This window comes from Protopterus annectens, chromosome 7.part0 (assembly GCF_019279795.1).
Source record: "Protopterus annectens isolate FY-2018-M chromosome 7.part0, PAN1.0, whole genome shotgun sequence".
NCBI lineage: Eukaryota > Metazoa > Chordata > Ceratodontiformes > Protopteridae > Protopterus > Protopterus annectens.
The window spans coordinates 161,347,243-161,369,387 of record NC_056739.1 but is presented as its reverse complement, the minus strand read 5'-3'; the positions used below and the strand labels follow the sequence as shown (position 1 = coordinate 161,369,387).

General features: G+C 38.5%; 1 protein-coding gene across 4 annotated transcripts in view; it reads left to right on the top strand.

Annotated features, from left to right (window-relative positions):
- Positions 1-362: 362 nt before the first annotated feature.
- The window catches only part of LOC122806304 (patatin-like phospholipase domain-containing protein 2), a 517,255-nt gene continuing 495,472 nt past the window's right edge, over positions 363-22,145 (top strand). For all 4 annotated transcript variants that reach the window (XM_044076614.1, XM_044076615.1, XM_044076616.1 and 1 more), the window contains exon 1: positions 363-1,089. In XM_044076614.1, coding sequence (XP_043932549.1) covers positions 891-1,089 — 199 coding nt within the window. In that variant the 5' untranslated portion in view covers positions 363-890. The remainder of the gene's footprint in view (positions 1,090-22,145) is intronic.

Here is a 22,145-nt window from a genome sequence, read left to right as displayed (position 1 = left end):
AAAAATGGTGGGGTAGGAGAGTTATTGTGAAGAGGGGGGATACATGCACACATGCGCGCACAACCACACACACACACACACACACACACACACACACACACACACACACACACACACACACAGGTAGGGTAGGAAATTTATAAGTAGAAGAGCATTTCATGCTTGAGAGAGGAGAGGAAATGTGATAGAAAAGAATAAAAATGTACAGAGAGACAGATTGAGAAGGAGGAGAGGAGAGACACTGCCACGTGGAAACTTATGCAAGATCCCAGGGGGATGGAACTGCAAAGGGAGGAGAGTATTTAGCATGCAGAAGGAAGGGGAGGAAGTGAGACAGTCTGAAAGAGAAGAATAAGGACAGAGAGAGAGAGAGAGAGAGGGAAAGAGAGAGAGAGGCGGGGGAAGGATGGCAACAGCAAGAAAATGTACTTCAAACTAGCAATGAAAGTGGTATAAAAGGAGCAGCAGTGTATGAGAGTAGGACAACATGGCAGAAATAAAGATTTTTTAGGCTGCATATATAAAATGCCTTAAACCAATATCTTTATGAGAAATCAAGTTGTGAGATGTTGTAAAAGTGGATACATTTCTTGTTTTAATTTTTTACTTTCAAAACGTAGCTGAATATGGCACATTAATAAGTGTGAACAGATTTATCTGATACTGAACATATTGTCTAAGAAATTAAATGTCTTATAGTTTGGGGATTTGGATTTATTAAACAATTTAGTTTGCAGTTAGCAAATCTTGCTAAGCAATATCAACAATTCAATTCAGAGGAGAAAGGAGAAAAAAACTGGAATACAAACAAAGGTGTAAAAAACATCGAAGGTGAAACAGGTAGACACCAAACTGATTTCTCTGAGGTGTGGAGTCATCATCTGCAGTTGATGGCAGTAAAAGCCGCTGGTGTCAAAGGCACCCATCCAGCTTTATCCTTTTCAGGATCTGGATTTTTAGCAATTTATCAGCTGGGTGTAGTCCGTGGTCTTCTGGATTTGGCCCCAGATATAGTAAAGTCTGCACCAAAGGTGTTTGGTGCATCAGCTGGTTCCCTGACAGCAGCAGCTGTGGTCTGTGGTGTTGTTGGTAAGTACCTTTATGTATTAATTACTCTATTATTTTACATTAACTGACAAAGTAAAAAAAAAACAAATCTGCTTATTTGCATCTTTACAATGGTCAGACTTGGCAGATGTGAATGGAAGGAGCTGAGATAGTTTAAATGGAGGTAGAAAAATGATGTGTAAGCAACTGAAACCGTATAATTTAAGACTGAAAGACCACATGATCAAAATCAGTATACCTGGTAAAGGGGAGAATCATGTTTGGAAGCTGAAAGGTGAAATTCCGAATAAGAATGATAAGAAACACATGACAGAAAGTTAGTTCCTGACATATTTTACAGGGCTGTATGAAGCTTATGTCCTGTACAGAAGACACAGTTTTGCATGCTTTAAAGACCATGCAAATTATTCAGTTTAGTTATTTTATTCTCAATTAATTAGTGCAAATTTTCTTTGTATATTTTGGCTGTCTGGTGGATCAGTTCTTTTTTTTTTGTTAAACACTGAAAAATACAATACAAAGATATAAATAACTATATATATATATATATATATATATATATATATATATATATATATAAAAATAATTTAGTCCTCCCATGACAAAAGACATTTTAAAATCATTCTTCTATTTTGATTTTAATACCCAATACAAACAGGAGTCTACATGTATGCTGGTGTGCCCTTGTCAGATGGAAACTATAAAAAGTATTCAATTTGTGAAGTTGTAAGATTTTCTTTTGAAATGTGCCAACAGGTACCAAACATTCACTGTTATTCATGCTTTATTGTAGACAACAGATTATTTTGTATTGCATTTTTGTTTCATTATTTACCAGATGGCATATCTGGTTAACAAATACAGAAATATAAAGAAAAGATTGTTACTGCAGTATTTGCATAGTATTGAGCCTGAAGTATGGCTTGCTATTTAAGCAGACGTACTGAGGCAAAATAGTAATATATTTAAGAATGCATTAGATAAAATAACAATTATGGGACTGGAGCATACCTTTCAACCTCTTAGTGCAAGAGATCTAAACAAAGCCTAAAATAATGGTGGGACCAAGACCCTAAAACAGGGATGAATTTTAACTCTTGCTCTTATAAACTTAGAAAGTTCTTAGAATAGCAGGATTTGTGTTATCATGCATTTTCTGAAAGATATGAAGTCTGAAACCCAAATGTATGTCATTATTTAATGATTTCAATCCCTGGTAATTTGCCAGACCCCCCCCCCCACAAATTTATGAGGTACAGACCAAAATATGAAGAAAAGTCTGGACATTCTGCAAAATTCTGGACAGGCGAGAGGCATCATTGGATAAATAAGAAACTAAAGCCCTGTAGCTCTGATAGTGTCTGCAATGAAAATAGACATACTTCTCAACCTGCAGACATTGGAAATAGTACAAAGCAGAGCTAGATCTTGGTCAAATGGGACCCTAGGCAGGGTAATGCACCAGGCCCTCCTATAGCTATTCCAATGTCCCATTACTTAGCTGCCTCTCCACAAATACCGTAAGCACTGTTCAAACCTGTTAGTGTGCATACATTTTCTTATTTGATATTACAATGATTACAGATGTTTGGAATTCATTTAAAACTTATTTCAAATTTTAGAGTACAAACACAGATTGCCATTTACTAAACAAAACAGTCTCACATTGAAAACAGGCTTGTATGAGCAACAGTAAACTTCTCTTCCCTTGAAACTTGTGTTCATTTAAAATACATCTGGCCCTGGCCTGTTTTTTAAATATGGGCCTCCCCACCCACCCGTATGCATTTTTGGATCATACATAGATGCATGTGTTCTTTGATTCACCTTCCTGGTTCTTTTAAAATTATACTTCTTGTTTAATTCAATAAGATTTGCCAGAGTATATTTTAAATTTGTAGTTTTGAACATTTTTTCCAGTAAGCAGTGAAGCAAAGTGTATGAGCCAACAGTGACAAAGGTAACCATTTCAAAGCATTTCAGGCATAAAAGGCCACTCAAACTGCTGTCATTATAATCTACCAATATCCATACTCAACAGGTATAGCCTTTTTTAAAACTGGCATTCCAGTTTGCTTTACACAAATACAAACTAGTCCTGCAAAAACAGACTAATGACTAAATTTTAACAGCTCAGCAGGGCCACTCATTTTTATCCACAGAGATCCCCCAAAGCCAGCAATTATAGCTAAACTGTTGACTGCATTCCTCTCAGATGTCCATTTCAAAAAATAATAATGAAAATCCATATATTTCAAATTTGTTTCACACAAATACACAGTAGCCAAAGTATTCCATTTTAATTCCTACAAATGCATGCACACTAGTCCTGCAAACCCAGAATGACAGTTTAAAAATGACCGGTTAAGAGCATAAGGTACTGCCATTCACAGAGAGTCCCTTCACCCCCCCCCCGACTGTTATAGCCACTTTATGAAGAAATAAATTACATATACTTTATTGGTAGCTTTGGATAAACTATGAAACTGAGTAAAGATCACTACCATCATATCTAAGATTTAGCCACGTGCAGCACAGCTTAAATAGAAGAGTATTTATCAGAGAATAAGAAACATTAACTATCTGATGACATATGCCAAGCTGATGCAGAAGTAAAAGTCATCTGAATACTTGCATATTAAAGAGAACTATTAGTAATGCAGAGGTTGCTGCTCACAAACGACTTTGTATTTCATTGCTTTATCTACAAATGCAGTGCTTGCTGCCTTTGAAAAAAAAATTGCCTATGCTGCATTAAAAATTTGTGTGCCGGTGATATTGCCATAACATTTCCTAAACAGATATGTAATGGGGAATGGCTAGCAAACAATGTCAACAGTTTCATAGTTACTAGGCATGAAGTCCTAGAAACCTATAAGGAGCCCAGCCCAAATCCCCAGTTGCTCCAAATCACTGTCTGGTTAAGTGAGTTGCTCAGTGTCACACAGCAGGTAAATGGAGGTAGAAAGATTTAAACCTTAAACCCTTGTCAAACACAGTTTCTTATTAATAAATTGGAGCTTTAGTCCTATGGGCCATCTGGCAGATTAACAGCTTTTGATTACATTCAGAAGTTCTTTATAATCCGATCTTGTACAGAAGACTGCCTCACAATAATATGCAACAATGACTGCATAATGGACGCTGAAGATCAGACAGTTCTGATCATCACTCCAAAAATACAGACTGTGTGACCTGGCAAATATCAACTCCTTTGCAGTTGTTGGAGGCTGTAAAGGTACTGCATAATATATTACGAAAATGCAGCATATTTAGACTATATTACATAATCCAGACCAATAACTAATCCATTCCTTAGAGCAATGAATAAAGCAAAACAATTAGAGACAACATAAGTACTACAGCAGCATTACAAGTCATAGAAAAATCAGAACTATTACTGTATACAACAGACATTTTTGGAGGTGGGAGTTTACATGCTCTGACATCACGCAGTACACAACCACTCACAGACTCTGCCACAACTTGTTGTGAGGAAGAGGTTAATTTTCTTTTGCTTTCTTGTTTTTATATTACTTTATTGTCTTCTTGTATTTTGTATGTCCTTGTATTTTGTATGTGGTGATTTGTTTTCTTTACACTGTTTTTATTTGTATTCTGCTTTTAATTGCATATTAAACTAGGAAAACTCTGACTCTTGTGAGTCACATGGACTTTTTTTCCCATCCTCCCTCCCTGGTGCTGTTGTGTTCTTAAACTCAACTGTCTTTCTAGTTGTCTGCCCCTTGTGTTAATTTTACCAAATATCTCCTTCCTTCTCCCCTTTCATTGGCTGTTGTAACACAAAATTATCATTTTGTGAAATCACTCCCCTTCAACTATTTCAATTTATTGGCCATATCACTGTATTTCATAGAACCAGAATACAAAGTGCCAACCCCCTTTCAATCTATCTTGCTCTTTTTAAGATTAGTAGCTCTCTTCTTAGATTGCCACTTTCATACCTAACTGCTTAGTGCACACTGCAGTGCTTAGGATATTAACCCAGTTTTTTCCATCTTACCTTTAAATCTGCAAGATCTTTTGCAAGACCACCAATTATTGGAGAGCCCGCATTCTGCTCTCAGTAGTCATCTTGGGATTAGTGCTTCTGTTTTCTCCTGATGAGAGAAGGAGCACAGGGGCATTACTTCCTGGAGACTGCTGATCACCAGAAAATCTAATAACTGCTTCATAGGTGACATCTTGGAATGTGTGCTTATATTCTGCTCCTGATGAGAGAAGGAGGAGAGTGCATTGATTTCTGACTGTTACTATTTGGGCAGGGAGTGTCTGTGCTTAACGTTCCTGATTGGTCTGGTTCAGGGGTGTAGCTAGGATTTTCAAATTTGTACTGACAGCTCTCAAACTGCTACCCCCCTCCCCAGCCAAGCTACGGCCATTCTCGTAATTCACGGTTCGCTCTTTTAGTGTCGATGAAGAGGCATTCGCTGTAATGCCTCTTCAGTAATATAATATAAATTCACTCAAACTCGGTTCCTTGAATTGAAAATTAACCTGAAATGTCAGTTCTTTGAAAAATGCAGCATGGTAGTTGGGGTAGAGACTTTATGCTTTTGTTTTCTGTAACTAAGGTACAGGTTTTGAGCTTGAGTAAATTACTAACCACCTGCTACCACTAACTAGGATGTTTCATTCACACACACACCCCTACCTACCTCTTAGTGCAAGAAATATGGACAAAGCCTAAAATAAACAGGGACAGATATTAAATAATGTTCTCGTGAACTTAGAAAGTTGCTAGAATAACAGGATTTGTGCTAGTATGAATTTTTCTAAAGGACATGAAGTCTGAAGCTCAAATGTCTGTCATTATTTAGCAACTTCAGCCTTCAATGATTTTCTAGAAAATCACAAAATTTATGAAGAACAGACAAAAAATATGGGGCAAAAATCTGGACATTATGCAAAATGTGGACAGTTGAGAGGTATGCTACCTACCACACACACACACACACACACACACACACACACACACACACACACACACACACACAACCTCTCAACCTCTTACAGCAACAAACTCATAAATAAAACTGAGGCAAAGGCCCAAAAATAAGGACATTTTTTTTAAATATTGCTCTTATAAACTTAGAAAGATAATAGAATAGTAGTAGGTCTTGCATCAGTGCAATTTTCTGAAAGGTATGAAATCTGAAACTGAAATGTCTGCATTATTTTCTAACTTCAGTCTTTAACAATTTGCCACTAATTTGCCAGAAAACTGCAATTTTATGAAAAACGGACCAAAAATGTGATGCAAAAATATAAAATTGCCAGACAATACAGCTGGGAATCTGTCAAAGGAGGGACACCATTTTAATATGAGCACAGTTAACTTAGAGCAGCTGACAAAATTAGAGAATCTACATGCATTTCTGAAATAAAAGTAATGTATAACTCTGATCATTACAGTTATTTATAAAAGTAAAACCAAAGGTGGAAGAACACAGCTCGTACGAGTGATGCACGAAACAAAATATAATTTATTTGAATATAAATTTATACATATGGTTAAGCGCTTTCAACTGACGGTACTCAGTCTTCATCAGACGTTCTGATGAAGACTGAGTACCATCAGTTGAAAGCGCTTAACCATATGTATAAATTTATATTCAAATAAATATTCAAATAAATTATATTTTGTTTCGTGCATCACTCGTACGAGCTGTGTTCTTCCACCTTTGGTTTTATCTCATCCTTGGTTCTATTGTCGTGTTTGCTACATTCGTGTGGATTTATAAAAGTAAAGTAAATCCTCTATGTTTTCTTCCAAAATTGCTATTTTGTGGAGGGATCATTAGGGGAAGAGCAACATTTTGAGCCAAAATCAGGGACAGTTGAGGTTTGGCTATGCCTAATTCTATAAAGCAATTTATTTGCATGTACCTCTCAACCTGTTAATGCAATAAATCTGGACAAGGCCAAATATATTGAGGGAACATATAAACAGTACTAAAAATTGCTCTTGTATAAACTGGGACAGTTGATAGAACAGGTCTTATTTTTAGCATGCATTTTTCTGAAGGTTATAAAGTCTGAAACTAGTGTGTCATTATTTAGTGACTTAATTCCTAAATCATTTGCCAGAAAACCACAAATTGAGGAACAAACCAAAAATAAGAAGCAAAAAATCTATTCATTCTTTGAAAATCTGGGCAGTTGGGAGGTATAGTTCAGCTGGGGCTGTCTAAGTTTGCCGCCCTTCCCCCTCACAAAACCATGGTCGAATGGAGCCTCCCCCTGCAGCCATTCCAATGATCCATTACTTTGCTATTTCACTCCATTTACCATAAACACTAATGTGCATACTGATTTACTTCTATGATGATTTGAACTTCGTTTGAAAGTTTTATTTTGCATTTTACAGCACAAACACTAAGACATCTGCTAAACAAACTTGGCATTAAAACTTCTCTGCCCTTGAAACTCACATTCATTGAAACAACATTAAAACCCACATTCAAAGAAAAATACATTTTACCCGTGGCAAATAAAAATTAATTCTGGGCTGCTTTTAAATCATAGGCCCCTTGCATATGAAACATACATGTGCTCTTTGATACACCTTCCGATTGCTTTGAACATTTTTCCAGTAAACAATGAAACAAAACTGCCCAATTCAGAACATTTCCATCATAAAAGTCTAGTCAAACTTCTACAGTCCACCATTATCAATAAATAATATGCACAATCTCTGAAGTAGTAAAAAAAGTCATCTAAATAATTCCACGTTAAATAAATCTAACTAATGAAGAGGTTGCTGCTAGCAATCACCTTTATATTTCATGACTTTGCCGAAAAATAAAGTGTCTGATGCCCCTGAGGAATAAATTGCCTAAATTACATTAATAATAAGCTAGTAATATTGCAATAGGAAATGGATGGCAAACTGATAACAGGCTCATAGTTATTGTCTTAACTTTCAGTACAGCAGCATTCACCCCTTATGGGAGTAAAACCAACAACCTTCTACATTAAAAGCAAGTACACAACATTTTGTGCTACTAGCAATGTGAGCCAACTTAGCATAATCAGCACTAAACTTCTCTTCTCCTGCAGCTCTAAGCTCCTTGTAAAATCTACGCAATACTCAACTACATCTCAACTTCGCAGCACAAGAAGTCTGGAAAAAGCCAAATTTATTGGGGTGGGTCAAAAGGGCAAAAAACAGGAACACATTAAACATTGCTTGTATAATCTTGGAAAGTGGCTAGAATAAAATGCTGTTACCATCATACATTTTACTGCCAAGGTCACTGTGCAAAATAGTCAGAACAACATACCACTATGCCAAATCACCTGCTTTGTGAAAGAGAGGAAGACTGAAACTTAAATGGCTATCATTTAATGAATTCAGTTCTCACCATAGCTGTCAACCTCTTAGCACAAAACACCTGGACAAACCCAGTAATGAGGGAATACAGCCCTCAAACATATTCAGTGAATTCAGTTCTTGCCATAGCTGTCAACCTTAGCACAAAAAACCTGGACAAAGCCAATAACAGGGTATTACAGTCCCAAAAATAAGGACAAATTTCAAATAGTAATAAACTTAAAAAAAATTGCTATAAAAAAGGTTGTGTTAGTATATATTTATTGCTAGAATAAAAAGTTGTTTTACTATGTCACAAACACAGGGATAAGATGCAGACTCCACACAGAAGGCACCCCAGCCAAGAATCAAACCAGAAAACCTATAGCTGTGAGGCAACAATACTGCCACTGCACCATCAAATATGTACGGAAGTAAACATTCAGAAACCTGAAGTCTGAAATTTAAATGCCTGTCAATTTGTTAATCAGGACAGTCTGACTTGGAACAAAAAAAAACAATTCTCAGCAGATGCCCAGGAAAAAAATAATGCAGAAATGTCTTTGTAACATGGGAGGACACAAAAGCAAACCCACACACACACAGGGAGAAGACACAGACACCCCCCCACAAAGAAGGCACCCCAGCCAAGAACCAAACCGAAGAACCTACAGCTGTGAGGCATCAATGCTACGTTGCTACCACTGCACCATCAAATTTCAAGCATTGCAATATTTAAAAACCACAGATACGATACAGATATTGATCAGATCAAATATGAGGCAAAAATCTGCAATTTTTTTACAAATGGTGGTGGGTAGGGAATTCAGGTCCTTAACACCTGCATACAAGGTACAGGGTTCAAGCCTGAGGTATTCCCTACCACACCACCATGAGTAATCACCAGTACATCCCACCTGGGGCATTTTCACACACACACTCTTCATACTACTCTCTTCATATTACTCACCAACCCTCGGTTGCAAGACCCTTCTAAATAAAGTCCTTGAAGTGAGTCCAACATAACGCTTGAATCCTCCCACTCGAAAAGCATTTGAACTGGCCGGAAATACATGCGCGGTGAGCTCCATTTCGACTGGCTGCCCTGATGAGCTGACGTCATCGTGCAGTAAAGTGCGAAAAAAAAAATTTAAAAAGCTACCCCCCTTCTAAATAAGTTGTACTGAAATCAGTACAGTGCATATGCCTCCCGACGTCCCTGGTTTGGTTGTTATTCTAGACACCTACCAGGAAAAGGCTACAACAAGCCTACTGGCCTTTGCATCATCTGGAACAAGACTTTGGATCACCAAACAGGCTGCGGCCTACTTCTCATCTTGGGACTGGTGCTAATGTTTTCCTTCTGGTGAGGGAAGAAGCAAAGGAGCATTGCATCCCAGCAGAGTTAAGCTGTGGTGAGACCAGCACTAGTAGTAGCCAGGCAGTAGCCATTCATGTGACTCTTTTCTTTTAATCATTCTTGCAAGCTAATGTTTTGTTTTCGTTAAGTACTATTTCATTTGTTTCTAACTTCAGAATATCTGCCTAAATATTTCATTCTTAAATTTTCAGGCTCTACTTATTAGTTTCAACTCAAGTGTTTAGCAGTGCCCTGTATAGACACAGACACCTTGAGTGACATTTTTCCTGTAAAAGCACAACTGAAATTTTACCAATATCTAGTTGCACACAAGACAACTAGTTTGCAGTGACAAGCACTGTTCCCAGAGTTGGCAACCAGATACTCCTGACATTGCTTTATATTCTCACTCCAACTGTCTGATCAATAAAAAAAGGGTCTGTTGGCATGGATATGAACTTTCCCACTCCCTCTGTTACCAGCTGGGTGTTTATGGGCATCCTGAGGCAATGCAAAAATTGCCTCATGTTTACTGACAACCAGTTAATTTTCAAGCAAACTGATATGGTATGTGAGAGATGTATTTACACAATGTCACTGGAGGCAAAGCTCTTACATAAAAGTACTCCTAATGTCAATAAGGTTGTCAGTAGTACACACGCTGCTCCCATCACACACAATTCAAAGCAGACATGTAGACCCACATATGCTAAGGCACTTAAATGTGACCTTCCTAAACTCCAAAGACCTCCTAGATGAAGTACGCATAATAAATACCCTCAGAAGCCCTGAATGCACTCTTTCAAAACAATACCCATATCAACACATACAGCCACATCTCATAGACCTCTACTTCTAAGACCATAAGGCAAGCCAGCACACAATTCAACATTCTGGTCATTGGACACTCCATCATGAGACACACTGATGTCCCTCTCACCAGGCTTAGTAAAGAGAAAGTCATGGTCAGTTGCTTATCAGGGGCTAGGATCTGCCACATTACACATACACTCAGGTCATTGGACCACAAGTAACAGTATGACTCAGTCATAGTCCATGTAGGTGTAAATGACCTGAGATGTACCTCCCTAGACTATATGAAGAGAGACCTCATGGAGCTCTTGAAATATGTGTCCCAGGCTGGTATGAGCCTAGCATTGAGCAGCATTTTACCTTCTCCAAGGATGATGCCACAGTACGAATAAAAGATAAATTGACTTTAATAATTGACTTAGTTTCTGGTGTCATACTAAGGGGGTGCAATATTTGTCAGCACAGAAGGAGATCGTCAACAGATCATGCTGCTTTGACAGGGATGGTCTGCACCTCTCCTAGCTAGGCTTTCAAATATTGTCTAAAACATTGTCTTCCCTCATAGTAGACAATGCCAAATTGAAAGTACTTCTGACATAGCAAATCATAACCAAGAAAATCTAAAGGTATTACTGCTCAAGGTTAGGAGTCTAAACAAAAAAACTCTACTCCCTAAAAGCTCTCTTCACCCTAGAGAATGCTGATGTGTGTGCAGTCACTGAGACTTGATTAAAAGCCATGGAGAGCACACCGACTCTGCAAGGTTATAATGCCTTCCACACATTTAGACCAGTTACTACACAGACAGGGACTAAAGGTGAAGGGGTCTCAGTTTACATCAAAAATAAATATACCTAAAGGCTGGTCAAACAAGACAAAGCACTTGAGCTACTCCATGTTCAAATAACCATACGTCAAATCCAATGCCACTTCCTTGCAAGCTATAGATATCCTTTCTATGACCTAGGAAACCCATCCCATGTATTTAAATGTATTAGAAACACTCACCATCCAACCCAATATCATATTCATGGGTGACTTTATTTACCCCACTTTTAACTGGGAATCCTATACAGCACCAAATGTACAGGATTCCTGGATTTTGTAAACATAAACTCTCTGGACCAGGTTGTCGATACTCCAACTAGGGGTGGAACCATGCTGGATCTGGTCCTCACTAATATGGGAGAGAGCTGCTCACCCCCCCCCCCCCCAGGGTAACATCTTTCCTGGTAAGGTCAGTCCACATAATGGTCTCCTTTGAAGTAAAAATAAAACCTGGACCCCCAGCTAACCCTGGAATATTCAGGAGTGACTCTAAGACTAATGTCCTGCAATTAAGTGATAACCTGGCAAAATTTCAAGCCCCCATAAACCCTGAGAATACTGCTGCCTATGCAGAACTATTCACAGAAACCCTATAGAAGCATGCTAATAGCTGCATAGAGGCTGCTGTACCCACCAGGAAGAAATACAGAACTAACTCAAAAACAAGCTATGCTGGTGGAATCACAAACTCAATAGGCTTTATAACAGAAGGAAGAAAATCATGGCAAAAATTAGGAGGTGCAGCACCCAGCAGGATAAAAGCACTCTCATCAAACTAAATAAAAAACTCAGAGGACAAATAAAGTCTGCCAAAGCCAAAATTGTGGTAAATTTGGCCTCCCAGGCCAAGGACGACCACAAGGCATTCTTTAGCTATGTCTGCAACCTCAAAGGCAATACATAGTTGTGTGCAGAGTTCATTGTAAATGGAGCCACCTATACTTAGCCAGAAGATATAGCAAACCTACTGGCCAACAAATTCAGCTCAACCTATAACCCTCTCTCCCCATCAACCTTTCCTGAGGAAATACCATCAAATATAAATCCCCCTGCTATCACTAGGGAAAAGGTCCTTAATGCTGTCTCTAAGACCAAGAACACTGCATAAGTGGGCCCAGACAATATCCCAGGATGCTTTCTAAATAGCATGAAACATGACCTATCAGGTCCTCTGGAATTGCTATTTAACTGTAGCCTCTAAACAGGCTTTGCGCCTCATGAATGGAGAACAGCAATATACTCAACGTGCTGCACAAAGGCGGGCCATCTACAGACCCTGGAAACTACAGACCCATAAGTCTCACTAGTCTCATGCAAAGCCATGAAAAGAATTATCATGGAAATGATCAATAATGATACCCCAGTCACTGGACCCAACCCAGTTTGGTTTCATCAAGGGCAGGTCATACCTACTCAACCTGGTGGACTTCTTTGAGAAGGTCACCAAACCAATGGATGAGGGAAAAATGGTTCATACTCCCTACCTTGATCTGGCCAAGGCATTTGACACAATACCCTACTTGGGCATTGTTGACACACTCAAGAGTTTTGGTATAAACCCGTATGTCACCCAGTGGATAGCCAACTGGCTCACAGATAGGATCCTGGCATACCTCTCCACCTCTTAGTGCAAAAACTTTGGACAAAGCCTGACAGAATAGGGGGACAAAGGCTCAAACATAGAAACAGATTTAAATATTGCTCTTATAAACTTAGAAAGTTGTTAGAATAACAGGTTTTGTCTTAGCGTGCATTTTTCTGATGTATATGAAGTATAAAACACAAATGCGTATCATTATTTAGTGACTTCAGTTCTCAGATCATTCCAGTGATCTTCCAGAAAATCATAAATTTTATGAGGAACAGATCAAAAATATGAGACAGAAATCTGGACATTCTGTGAAAATCTGGACAGTTGAGAGGTATGGATCCTGGAAGTTAGAACTGGGGAGTCCACCTCCAGAAAAAGACCAGTCCCAAGTGGAGTCCCTCAGGACTGGTCACTGGACAGCTCCTTTTTGGAACTTAATTACTTCTCTGAAGTAAAGGCCAATGTCAGTGGTCTATGGCTGACTAAATTTGCAGATGATTGCAAATTAGGAGCTGTCATTGAATCCCACACCAACACAAATGTTCTCCAGGAAGGGCTGACACAGACAAACAACTGGTGTCAGAGATGGTTTACTATTAAAATTTTAGGATTGAGATGTCCGCAGGTGGAAAATTCGAAACACAGATATTCGAATTTTCACCTGGCTGAACATCTCAATGTCTGAAAGTTTATATTAGTGAATGCACTGTGCATTCACTAATATAAACTCAAAGAACTGTAGAGAGGTCATAGTACAGTGCGATTTGGGGAATTCATCCCTTTCCTCACTGTAGCGCAATCTAGGAGTTGGAATATATAGTTAGCAGTTTGTGTGTCGGGGGGGTACAGGGTGTCAAGTCCCCCTACAAAACTGTGATGTTAGGTATAGGAGTTTACTTTACATTAGCTCCTATACAGACACCTCGTGATGTTTTCGAAAATAATGTCAAATCTGCTGGATTCGATCAGCAGATCTGACGTTGTAACTCGTTCTATTTTTTTACTTTTGATGTTTACTTTTCAATATGTCTGTCGAAAATTATTTTGACGTTCGACATATTGATAGCAAACCATCAGAGCCATGGACTAAAACTAACTGCCAAGAAATGCATAACAGTATCCTTCAGGAAGTCATCCATCCCTGGTAACTATCATATCGACAAAACACCCCTTAGACTTGACACAGTCATCAGGGACTTAGGGACACACATAGACAGTAATCTAGCCTTTGACCATCATGTGTCTACAGTAGTAAGGAAATAAGTCTATGCTGCACAACTTATAAACAAAGTATAGCATTTAGATCCAAAGAAGTCATTGTTCTACTGTATTTGGCATTCATCAGACCTATAGGGTACAATGCCACCTTTGGTATGTACCTAACCAGACATAGCCAACAAATGGAATGTTCACAGAGATTACTCACTAAAAGAATACAGGGCATAAATAAACTACCCTATGCGGACTGCCTCAAGGCCCTATCCCTGTATTTTGTCTCCTATAGTCTGTTGAAGGGAGATCTATGCCTGGCATACAGAGTGTTGTCAGACCCCACTCTGATGGACCTCCTGCATATCTGCAAAACAAACAGCACCAGAATTACCTGTTCTGAAGACTTAAACCTTACCTGTGATATAAATAAGACCTGTTGGAGAGACAGATATGTATCCCGGAGATTACCCCATCTCTGGAACAGGGTCCCCATTTATATGAAGCAGAGTTCCTCCCTAACCCAATTCAAGTGTAACTTGGACAACTGAATGGGGAATAGGAAATACAACCCTGATTTGGCTGCCATGTCTCTAATGGACACAGGCAGCCTGTAAATGGTTAATTTCCCAGGCCCCTACTTGTAAATGGTTCATCTCCCAAGCCCTTACTTACACTTATCAAGGGTACCAGAACTTGTCAGAGATTTGGGATGCATGGTTATGCTCAAAAAGGCCCTTGTGATCATTAGCTGAGTAAACATCTATGAACAAGAGATGTGCTGGGATTTATACTCAAATAACATATAGTGAAGTACTAATTATCACCTATATGAAGAATGCAGAGATTTAAATAGCAAATGTGTAACCCATTTGCCAACAGTCTGCTCTTCCTATTGGACAATAGTGTCCCTATTCAGGAGCAGCCCAGGAGTACTGTCTGGTGAAATAACTTGTCAACGTTTCATAGAAGACAAAGGAAAGCTGAGGGAATCAAACCATGCACTACAGGAAACAGCTCCTTAACAGCTCATGGCTTTACTGATATGCACTAAATACTAAACAAACTGTTATAGCTCAAACAATGCATTTCACACCTTTGTGTCTGCAAAAACAAATTAAAAATGTTTATGGTTAAAATATTAACATTAAACACACAGACTTCATTCTGTCCAGTTAAGTGACAGCTAAGTAATAAACACACTGTCAACATTCATAAGAACAAAGAAACCCAGCAACATATCCAAAGAAAATGGGTCATGTGATGCTCCTCTTTGCTACAACATATTTCCTTCAGAGAGCCGAGGCCGGAAACGACGCAAATACTTGAGCAAACACAACAATGTCCAGACGATGAAGAGGTTTTGGGCACAAAACACCACTTAGTTTACAACCTTTTGGATTTTATGTTATCAGAACACCAGCTGAAAGTACTAAGTAAGGGACTTTCTTTTATACCAGTGACAAGGAATAATTTGTGTGACATTGTAGTAGATTTAAAAATGTTTTGCAGAAATATGCTAAAAATGATGTTTCCACAAACTGAACAATGTTTTAACTTTAGAAAACAAAGCACTTATGTACCTAATCTTGACACGCATGTAGAATCTTTTTTGAGAGCATGTGAGCATGATTTAGTTGACTTGTATAATTCTTGTGGTAATTTTAATAACAAAAGATTTTATAATATGACAGCTGAGGAACATACAGCTCTTAATGAATTAGAGAGTAATCAGGATATAAAAATATGTCCAGCTGATAAAGGCGGAGGAATAGTCATAATCAATAGTTTAGATTATGACAGTGCATTGAAACTTTTGTTGGCAGATATTAACACATATCGTAAGATAACAACAGTAGAAGTAAAAAATATCATATCCGCAGTACATAATGAACTCATGGATAGTTTGGCATGTAGATACATAGCAAAAGAACTGTATGAATATTTTCTCATTGAGACACCTGTCATTCCTATTTTTGAAGGATATCCTAAGGTACACAAATCAACTGTTGATCCATCATATAGACCGATAGTATCGGGCAGTGGTTGGTTGACTGAACCTATTTCCATTTACTTGGAAAAAATATTATATCCTTTGTTACTTAATATACAGACTGTATTGTTAGATACAGAGAATTTTTTGACATCATTATATAGAGATATAGAGATGCAGCCACTTGAACAAAACGTAATTTTTGTTACCCTAGACGTTTGTTCTCTATTTACTTGCATACCCAATGACGTTGAGATAGAATATATGAGAGAATTTCTGGGTCGACATAGTAGTTTTAGTAGGAATGATATCAATATGCAATGAATGTTGATGGAGTTAGTTCTGTTAAGTAATATTTTTATGCATGCTGGAGATATTTATCACCAACAAGCTGGGGTAACTATGGACACTCCATGTGCCAGCACTTATACCGACATAGTGATCGCACACTGGGAGGAAACCTTGGCACATACAAATGAACAGTATGCTAAATATATATCGAGTTACTATCATTTTGTGGATATTTTTTTCATATGGAGAGATTTAGAATCCGACCTTATAGAATATTTACAAGGAACTACATCCTTCCTAAAATTTACTTTACATAAATCAACTGTTGAAATAAATTTTTAGATATTAAACGTATGTTGGTTGATAGGCAATTATTAACTATGCCTTTTAAGAAGAAATGTAAGAAAAATAATTTACTTGAAAGAAGCAGTATGCATCCCCAACATGTTTTTAAAAATATATTAAAACAACAAACTTTACGGATATCCAGGTTAACTAATGATGATACCATTTATTCTAAACAAGAACAAGAGATACAGGCTTTATTCACGCAAAGAGGGTATAGTATAGGTTTATGCCAAGAAACCATTGAGAGTGTTAGATAACAAAGGCAGGGAATCAGACAACCATATTTTTCACATGGATCCATTCAAAGAAAGAAAAATAAGAGAAATGTTGATTACAATAAATGTAGGGTATGTATTCCCTACATCTCAGACAATAAAGCAATCATGGATATTTTATATAGAAATTGGCATATTTTGACTATTAATGAGAAGGTGAAGGATGTGGTAGGTGAAAACCCTACAGTTACATATAAGAATATGTGATCACTTAAGAGACGTTTATGTGACAAAACAGGAACACCAATGGAAAAGGTTAGGCAGAGTAGAATAGGTACATATGGTTGCAGTAGGTGTAATTATTGCAGCTACATACATGCAAACCAGGTTTTTGTTCATCCTGAGACATTGAGAGAATTTAAGTTCTCATGCTCTGCCAGTTGTAGTACAAGTAATGTTGTTTATTTGGCCTGTTTCACACAATGCCCTAAGTTTTATGTAGGGAAAACTAATTGGCAGCTAAAAGATAGAATTAGAGAGCACTTGTATTATACACAAATAGAAGATACAAGAAGTGCACTGGCCAAACAGACTATACAGGCAGGAAAGAAACATATGTTTCAGTTTACTGTGATGCAAATTATACATCCGGATACAAGGATGAGAGACATCAAGAATACTACCGAAAAAGCTGAACAAAAATGGATAATACAGCTACAAGCAGATAAAAGTTTTGGGTTGAATTATTCTATTAGTCTAAAACCTTTTCTTAAAGATAGGAAGCTGATACACTAATTTCTTGTTGATTATATATTAAAAGGGAATACATATATTTTTCATTATTTTTTATTACATATTTAAAATAGTATTAGTAGGTTATATAAATATATAACAAGTTTTTATAGTATAATTATTCATAATGTTTTTAGTTTTAAGCATTCAGTTTTTTACTTAGGCTTTAAGTGAAGGATGTGGACACTAATTGATAGAAGTTGTTGCTATGACAATTGATTTAATAATTAGTAGAACCTGTAGAAGGCTTTTACTTTAAATAGATGATCAATGTGGGTGATGTTATGACAGTCTGAGGAAGCATGGTGGATCCATGTGAAAGCGCTTACTGACCTACTTTGTTTTTTTCTCTGTGTGTTTTTTGTTAATATTAAAGTTTTATCTAGCTGAAGCCACGCTGCTGTATTCATGGATTTTTGCTTGGACTTTTATAGACTGACACAAAGAGGCTTTATTCCTAACAATGACATATTTTTCTCATTAAACACATAGACTTCATTTTGTCCAGTTATGTGACAGCTAAGTAATAAACACACTGTCAACATTCATAAGAACAAAGAAACCCAGCAACATATCCAAAGAAATGGGTCATGTAATGCTCCTCTTTACTACAATATATTTCCTTCCCATACACCATAAATACTCTGGTTCATAGGTGGTTATCTGTCTTTCAGTCAGGGAACCTCTGAGGAGCTCAGCTCAAATTTAAAGTTGCCCCAAAGCACTGTCTGGTTAAGTGACTTGCTGAAGGACAGGGTATACACAGGAGGCAAAATCAGAGATGTTCTGCAAAACTGGGAGCAGATAAGACCAGTGTAATCTAAATCACTTAAATTAACGAACAGGTTTTGCATCCCCATTTATTCTGTTAACCACAGAAACTATGGACTTCTAATGACTGACTGCAGCCTAACCAGCCTCAGAATTACCAAAAGAAAGCAAAATAATAGAAGTCTGGCAGTTGGTGTGGAGAATTAAGCTTCTTACTTTCAGTATCTAAGGTACTCATGCATATGCAAGTTAAACATTGCAACATCACTGGATGGACTGCTCTGGCATATGCAATCACTTGTTGAAAAAGCTGCTTATGTGAGTTAAACAAACTTGCTCCATTTCCTGGAAGTCTCTCTTTGGGACTCAGAGCCAATGAAAGAAGACTGCAGCATCAGGAATACATCTTAAAGAGCCCAGCAAGGAAATTTCAGCAGGAGGAAATTTGTTTTCCATAGCAGGAAAGTTTGTTTCTGATTAGTTTTTAAATAATGCTGTATAGTTGTGACAGGCCCCCTAGGCAACAATAGGCCCTAGGCAACTGAAAAGGTCACCTACTACTGGATCTGGCCCTGTACAAAGGGCCTTGAAAACTAGAGACATTCAGCAAAAAAATGTGGACATCTGTTTAGCATACAGTTTGAATACCAAATGGCACATAACCCGTCCTGCTTCCAGTAGGAATGTGAGACATTAATCAGAATCACATGTAATGGAATTTAGACACCTGCTGTTTATCATTTATCATCTGGCCTTGTTGTTACCCAGACTCATTATCAATTATTAATGTGAAAACACCAAGGTCAGACAGCAGATGATTTGCAATCCAACCTGCAGCCAGAGCAAAACTTGGGGAGATGTTGAGATGAATACAATAGTGGCTATTTAATATGAGCATATGTGGCAAATATAGAATGCATGCACACCTTACAAGTGCTGAACATTCACATGCACAAAAAAAGGTACAAGAGGCAAAAACCAACTGCCAGCCTTAAAGGGCCCACTACATATTTTAAATCTATTTCTTGACCATATGAAAGATTAAAACTGGAAGCACAGGATAGTGGGAAAAAGGGGAAGGCAAGAAGAGGGAAGTACCCAAGGAAATCCAGTAAGGAATGAGGATGATGGAGGAGGGAAAGGAAGGAAGGGTAATATTTTTTGGAGAAGTGCCCATTTTCAAAGAAGGAAAGGCAGGGAATGATGTGAGAATGTGAAGGTGTGGTAAGAGGGTGAGGGTAGATAGTAGGGGCAAAGTAAAAAGCACATAACACAGACAAGACTCACAGCGGAGGTGCTGGCATACTGAGGGAGGGTGATGGCACTGGGGTTATAGACGTCAGGCAAATAAAGGAAAGATAAAAGTGATAAGGGGGACTAGACAGCAAACAGACGAGGGCAAAGATACAAAAGGGAGGGGAACACCAGGAAGGGGGAATAGGGTGGGTATGTCTCCCAAACCACACTGCCCATTTCATACCCAGTGGGAAGTCAAACACCACCATGTATTACCTCACCACTGGATCCTGGCTGACATGATGCTGGCAGAGCTGGGCTCAGATATATCTCTACCAACCACAACAAGAGTCTTTAGATGTGACCAATGTTGCTTCTTTATACAAGTTTACCATGTCCCCCCCCTCTACATCTGACAGCTGCCTATGGGTGAACAAATGGGCGCCCTCTGGCAGACCCACCACTGGGAACAGCAGTACTCCTGGATAACAAATCTGTACCAGATGGAGGGGAGGAGGTTATATATATAAGACTTCCCCTGGGTAGGCACCAGGAAGGTGTCCTTAGCTGACACTGGTGCTACTGTTGATGGCTGGTGTTTCTCATGGGGGTAGGTGGGCTGAAGAGTATCACTGGCACTGCCATAACATCTGCAGTACAGAAACACAAAGTAGAAGATAGAAATAAAATAACAAACAGAGCAAAATAACTTCAGCACAGAGGACAGAGTCAAAGACAGAGAAGAGATACAAGAATACATTGCATAATGTGCAATATGAAATATACATATAATTCAGATGATATAAGTACAACTACCACATCAATGTTGTTGTTGTTGTGTCTTTAGGCTTTTCCCAGTTAGGGGACGCCACAGCGGAACTCTGGTCTGCTAATGATTGGTAGTTGATTTTTACATGCCGAGTTATCAGCCCTGATGCACAACCTTCAACGAAGGTACGCCCATTCACACATGTCTCCATGCAGAAGACATCCTAGCTGAGAATTGAACCGGACAGTGTCTTACTGTGAGGCGACAATGCTACCGCAGCACCACCACCAATAAATTTCCAAAATCCAGTGTGAAGCACAGCTGCCTAACACATACCAGGTGATATGCTGCCATTATGCGCAGATGCAATATTGGAGGGTGTGCTTCCTATACTACCTAGGGTTGCAGGTGTGTTCCAGCTAGTAAACCTATCAATTGCTGCACCATATGAGTAAGTCAGCATGTGGCACACTGACCTTTTGCGTCTAGCATCAAATATTCACCTGGCATATGTGTAAAGGCATAAACTGAACTAGTACCATTAAAGTTTACCTGACTTTTAATGTTCCATGCTGTCTAAACCATACACAGACCATTAACAACAAAAACTGAAACATTACATACAATACCCTTTTAAGATATGCTGGGAGTTCTATATGAAGTTAGTCACTTTATTCAGAGTACAGAAGGAATATCACTGCAGTATGTAATGTGAATAGTGTACTCACCCCCTCTGCCTGGAAAGGCACTGCATTTTCCTCCAGATTAGCAGACCATTCTCTGCAATTGCCTCCTGAGCAGTGGATAAAGGTGTCACATCATTAACTTACATTCCTCACAGGTAATATGGAAAAACCCTCTATATAACTACAGAGAACTCTTACAGTACATCTCACATGCCCTCAACCCAACTCTTTTCTTCCTACCAGCTAAAAAAGTTCTGAATGGCAGCTCCACAGGTCACTATAATGGCACCTGCACTGGTCACTGAAGTGATGTAAGCTAGTGGCATCAGTAATAGGTCTGATGAGATAGTGCCAGGCATCCACCTTTATACTGGGGACCTTCATATGAATCATCAAGCAGGCATGCCTAGTAGTCTCTGTGCAACAATTACAGGAACATTTTAGATTCCTTATAGTACCACTGGGGTGTCATGCCAGAAGCAGACCTACTGGAAATGATGGACATACCTCAGGTTGCATACCAGAGAATAATGGATGTTATGTAGCAGTCATGTCCATTTGATATTTCAGTTGCCACAAACAAAGGGCAGCTTAGTAGCATCACTTGTGGAAAGGTGAGACATGGTCTATGCTGGTACTCAAGCTGTTAAAATGTGGCAGTACAGTGCAAAACAATTTTTGTTATTCTGTGTGGAAGATATGACTCATCACTTTCCCATGGTGGTATGTTTGACCTACATTCTGAGCTGCAGTGTGCCATAAGTCTCCATTGGGGATGCCCCAGGTGTGTTTCAGTACTGTATTGGGAAGAGTGTATGTCTGATCTGTGTAGTGTAGTG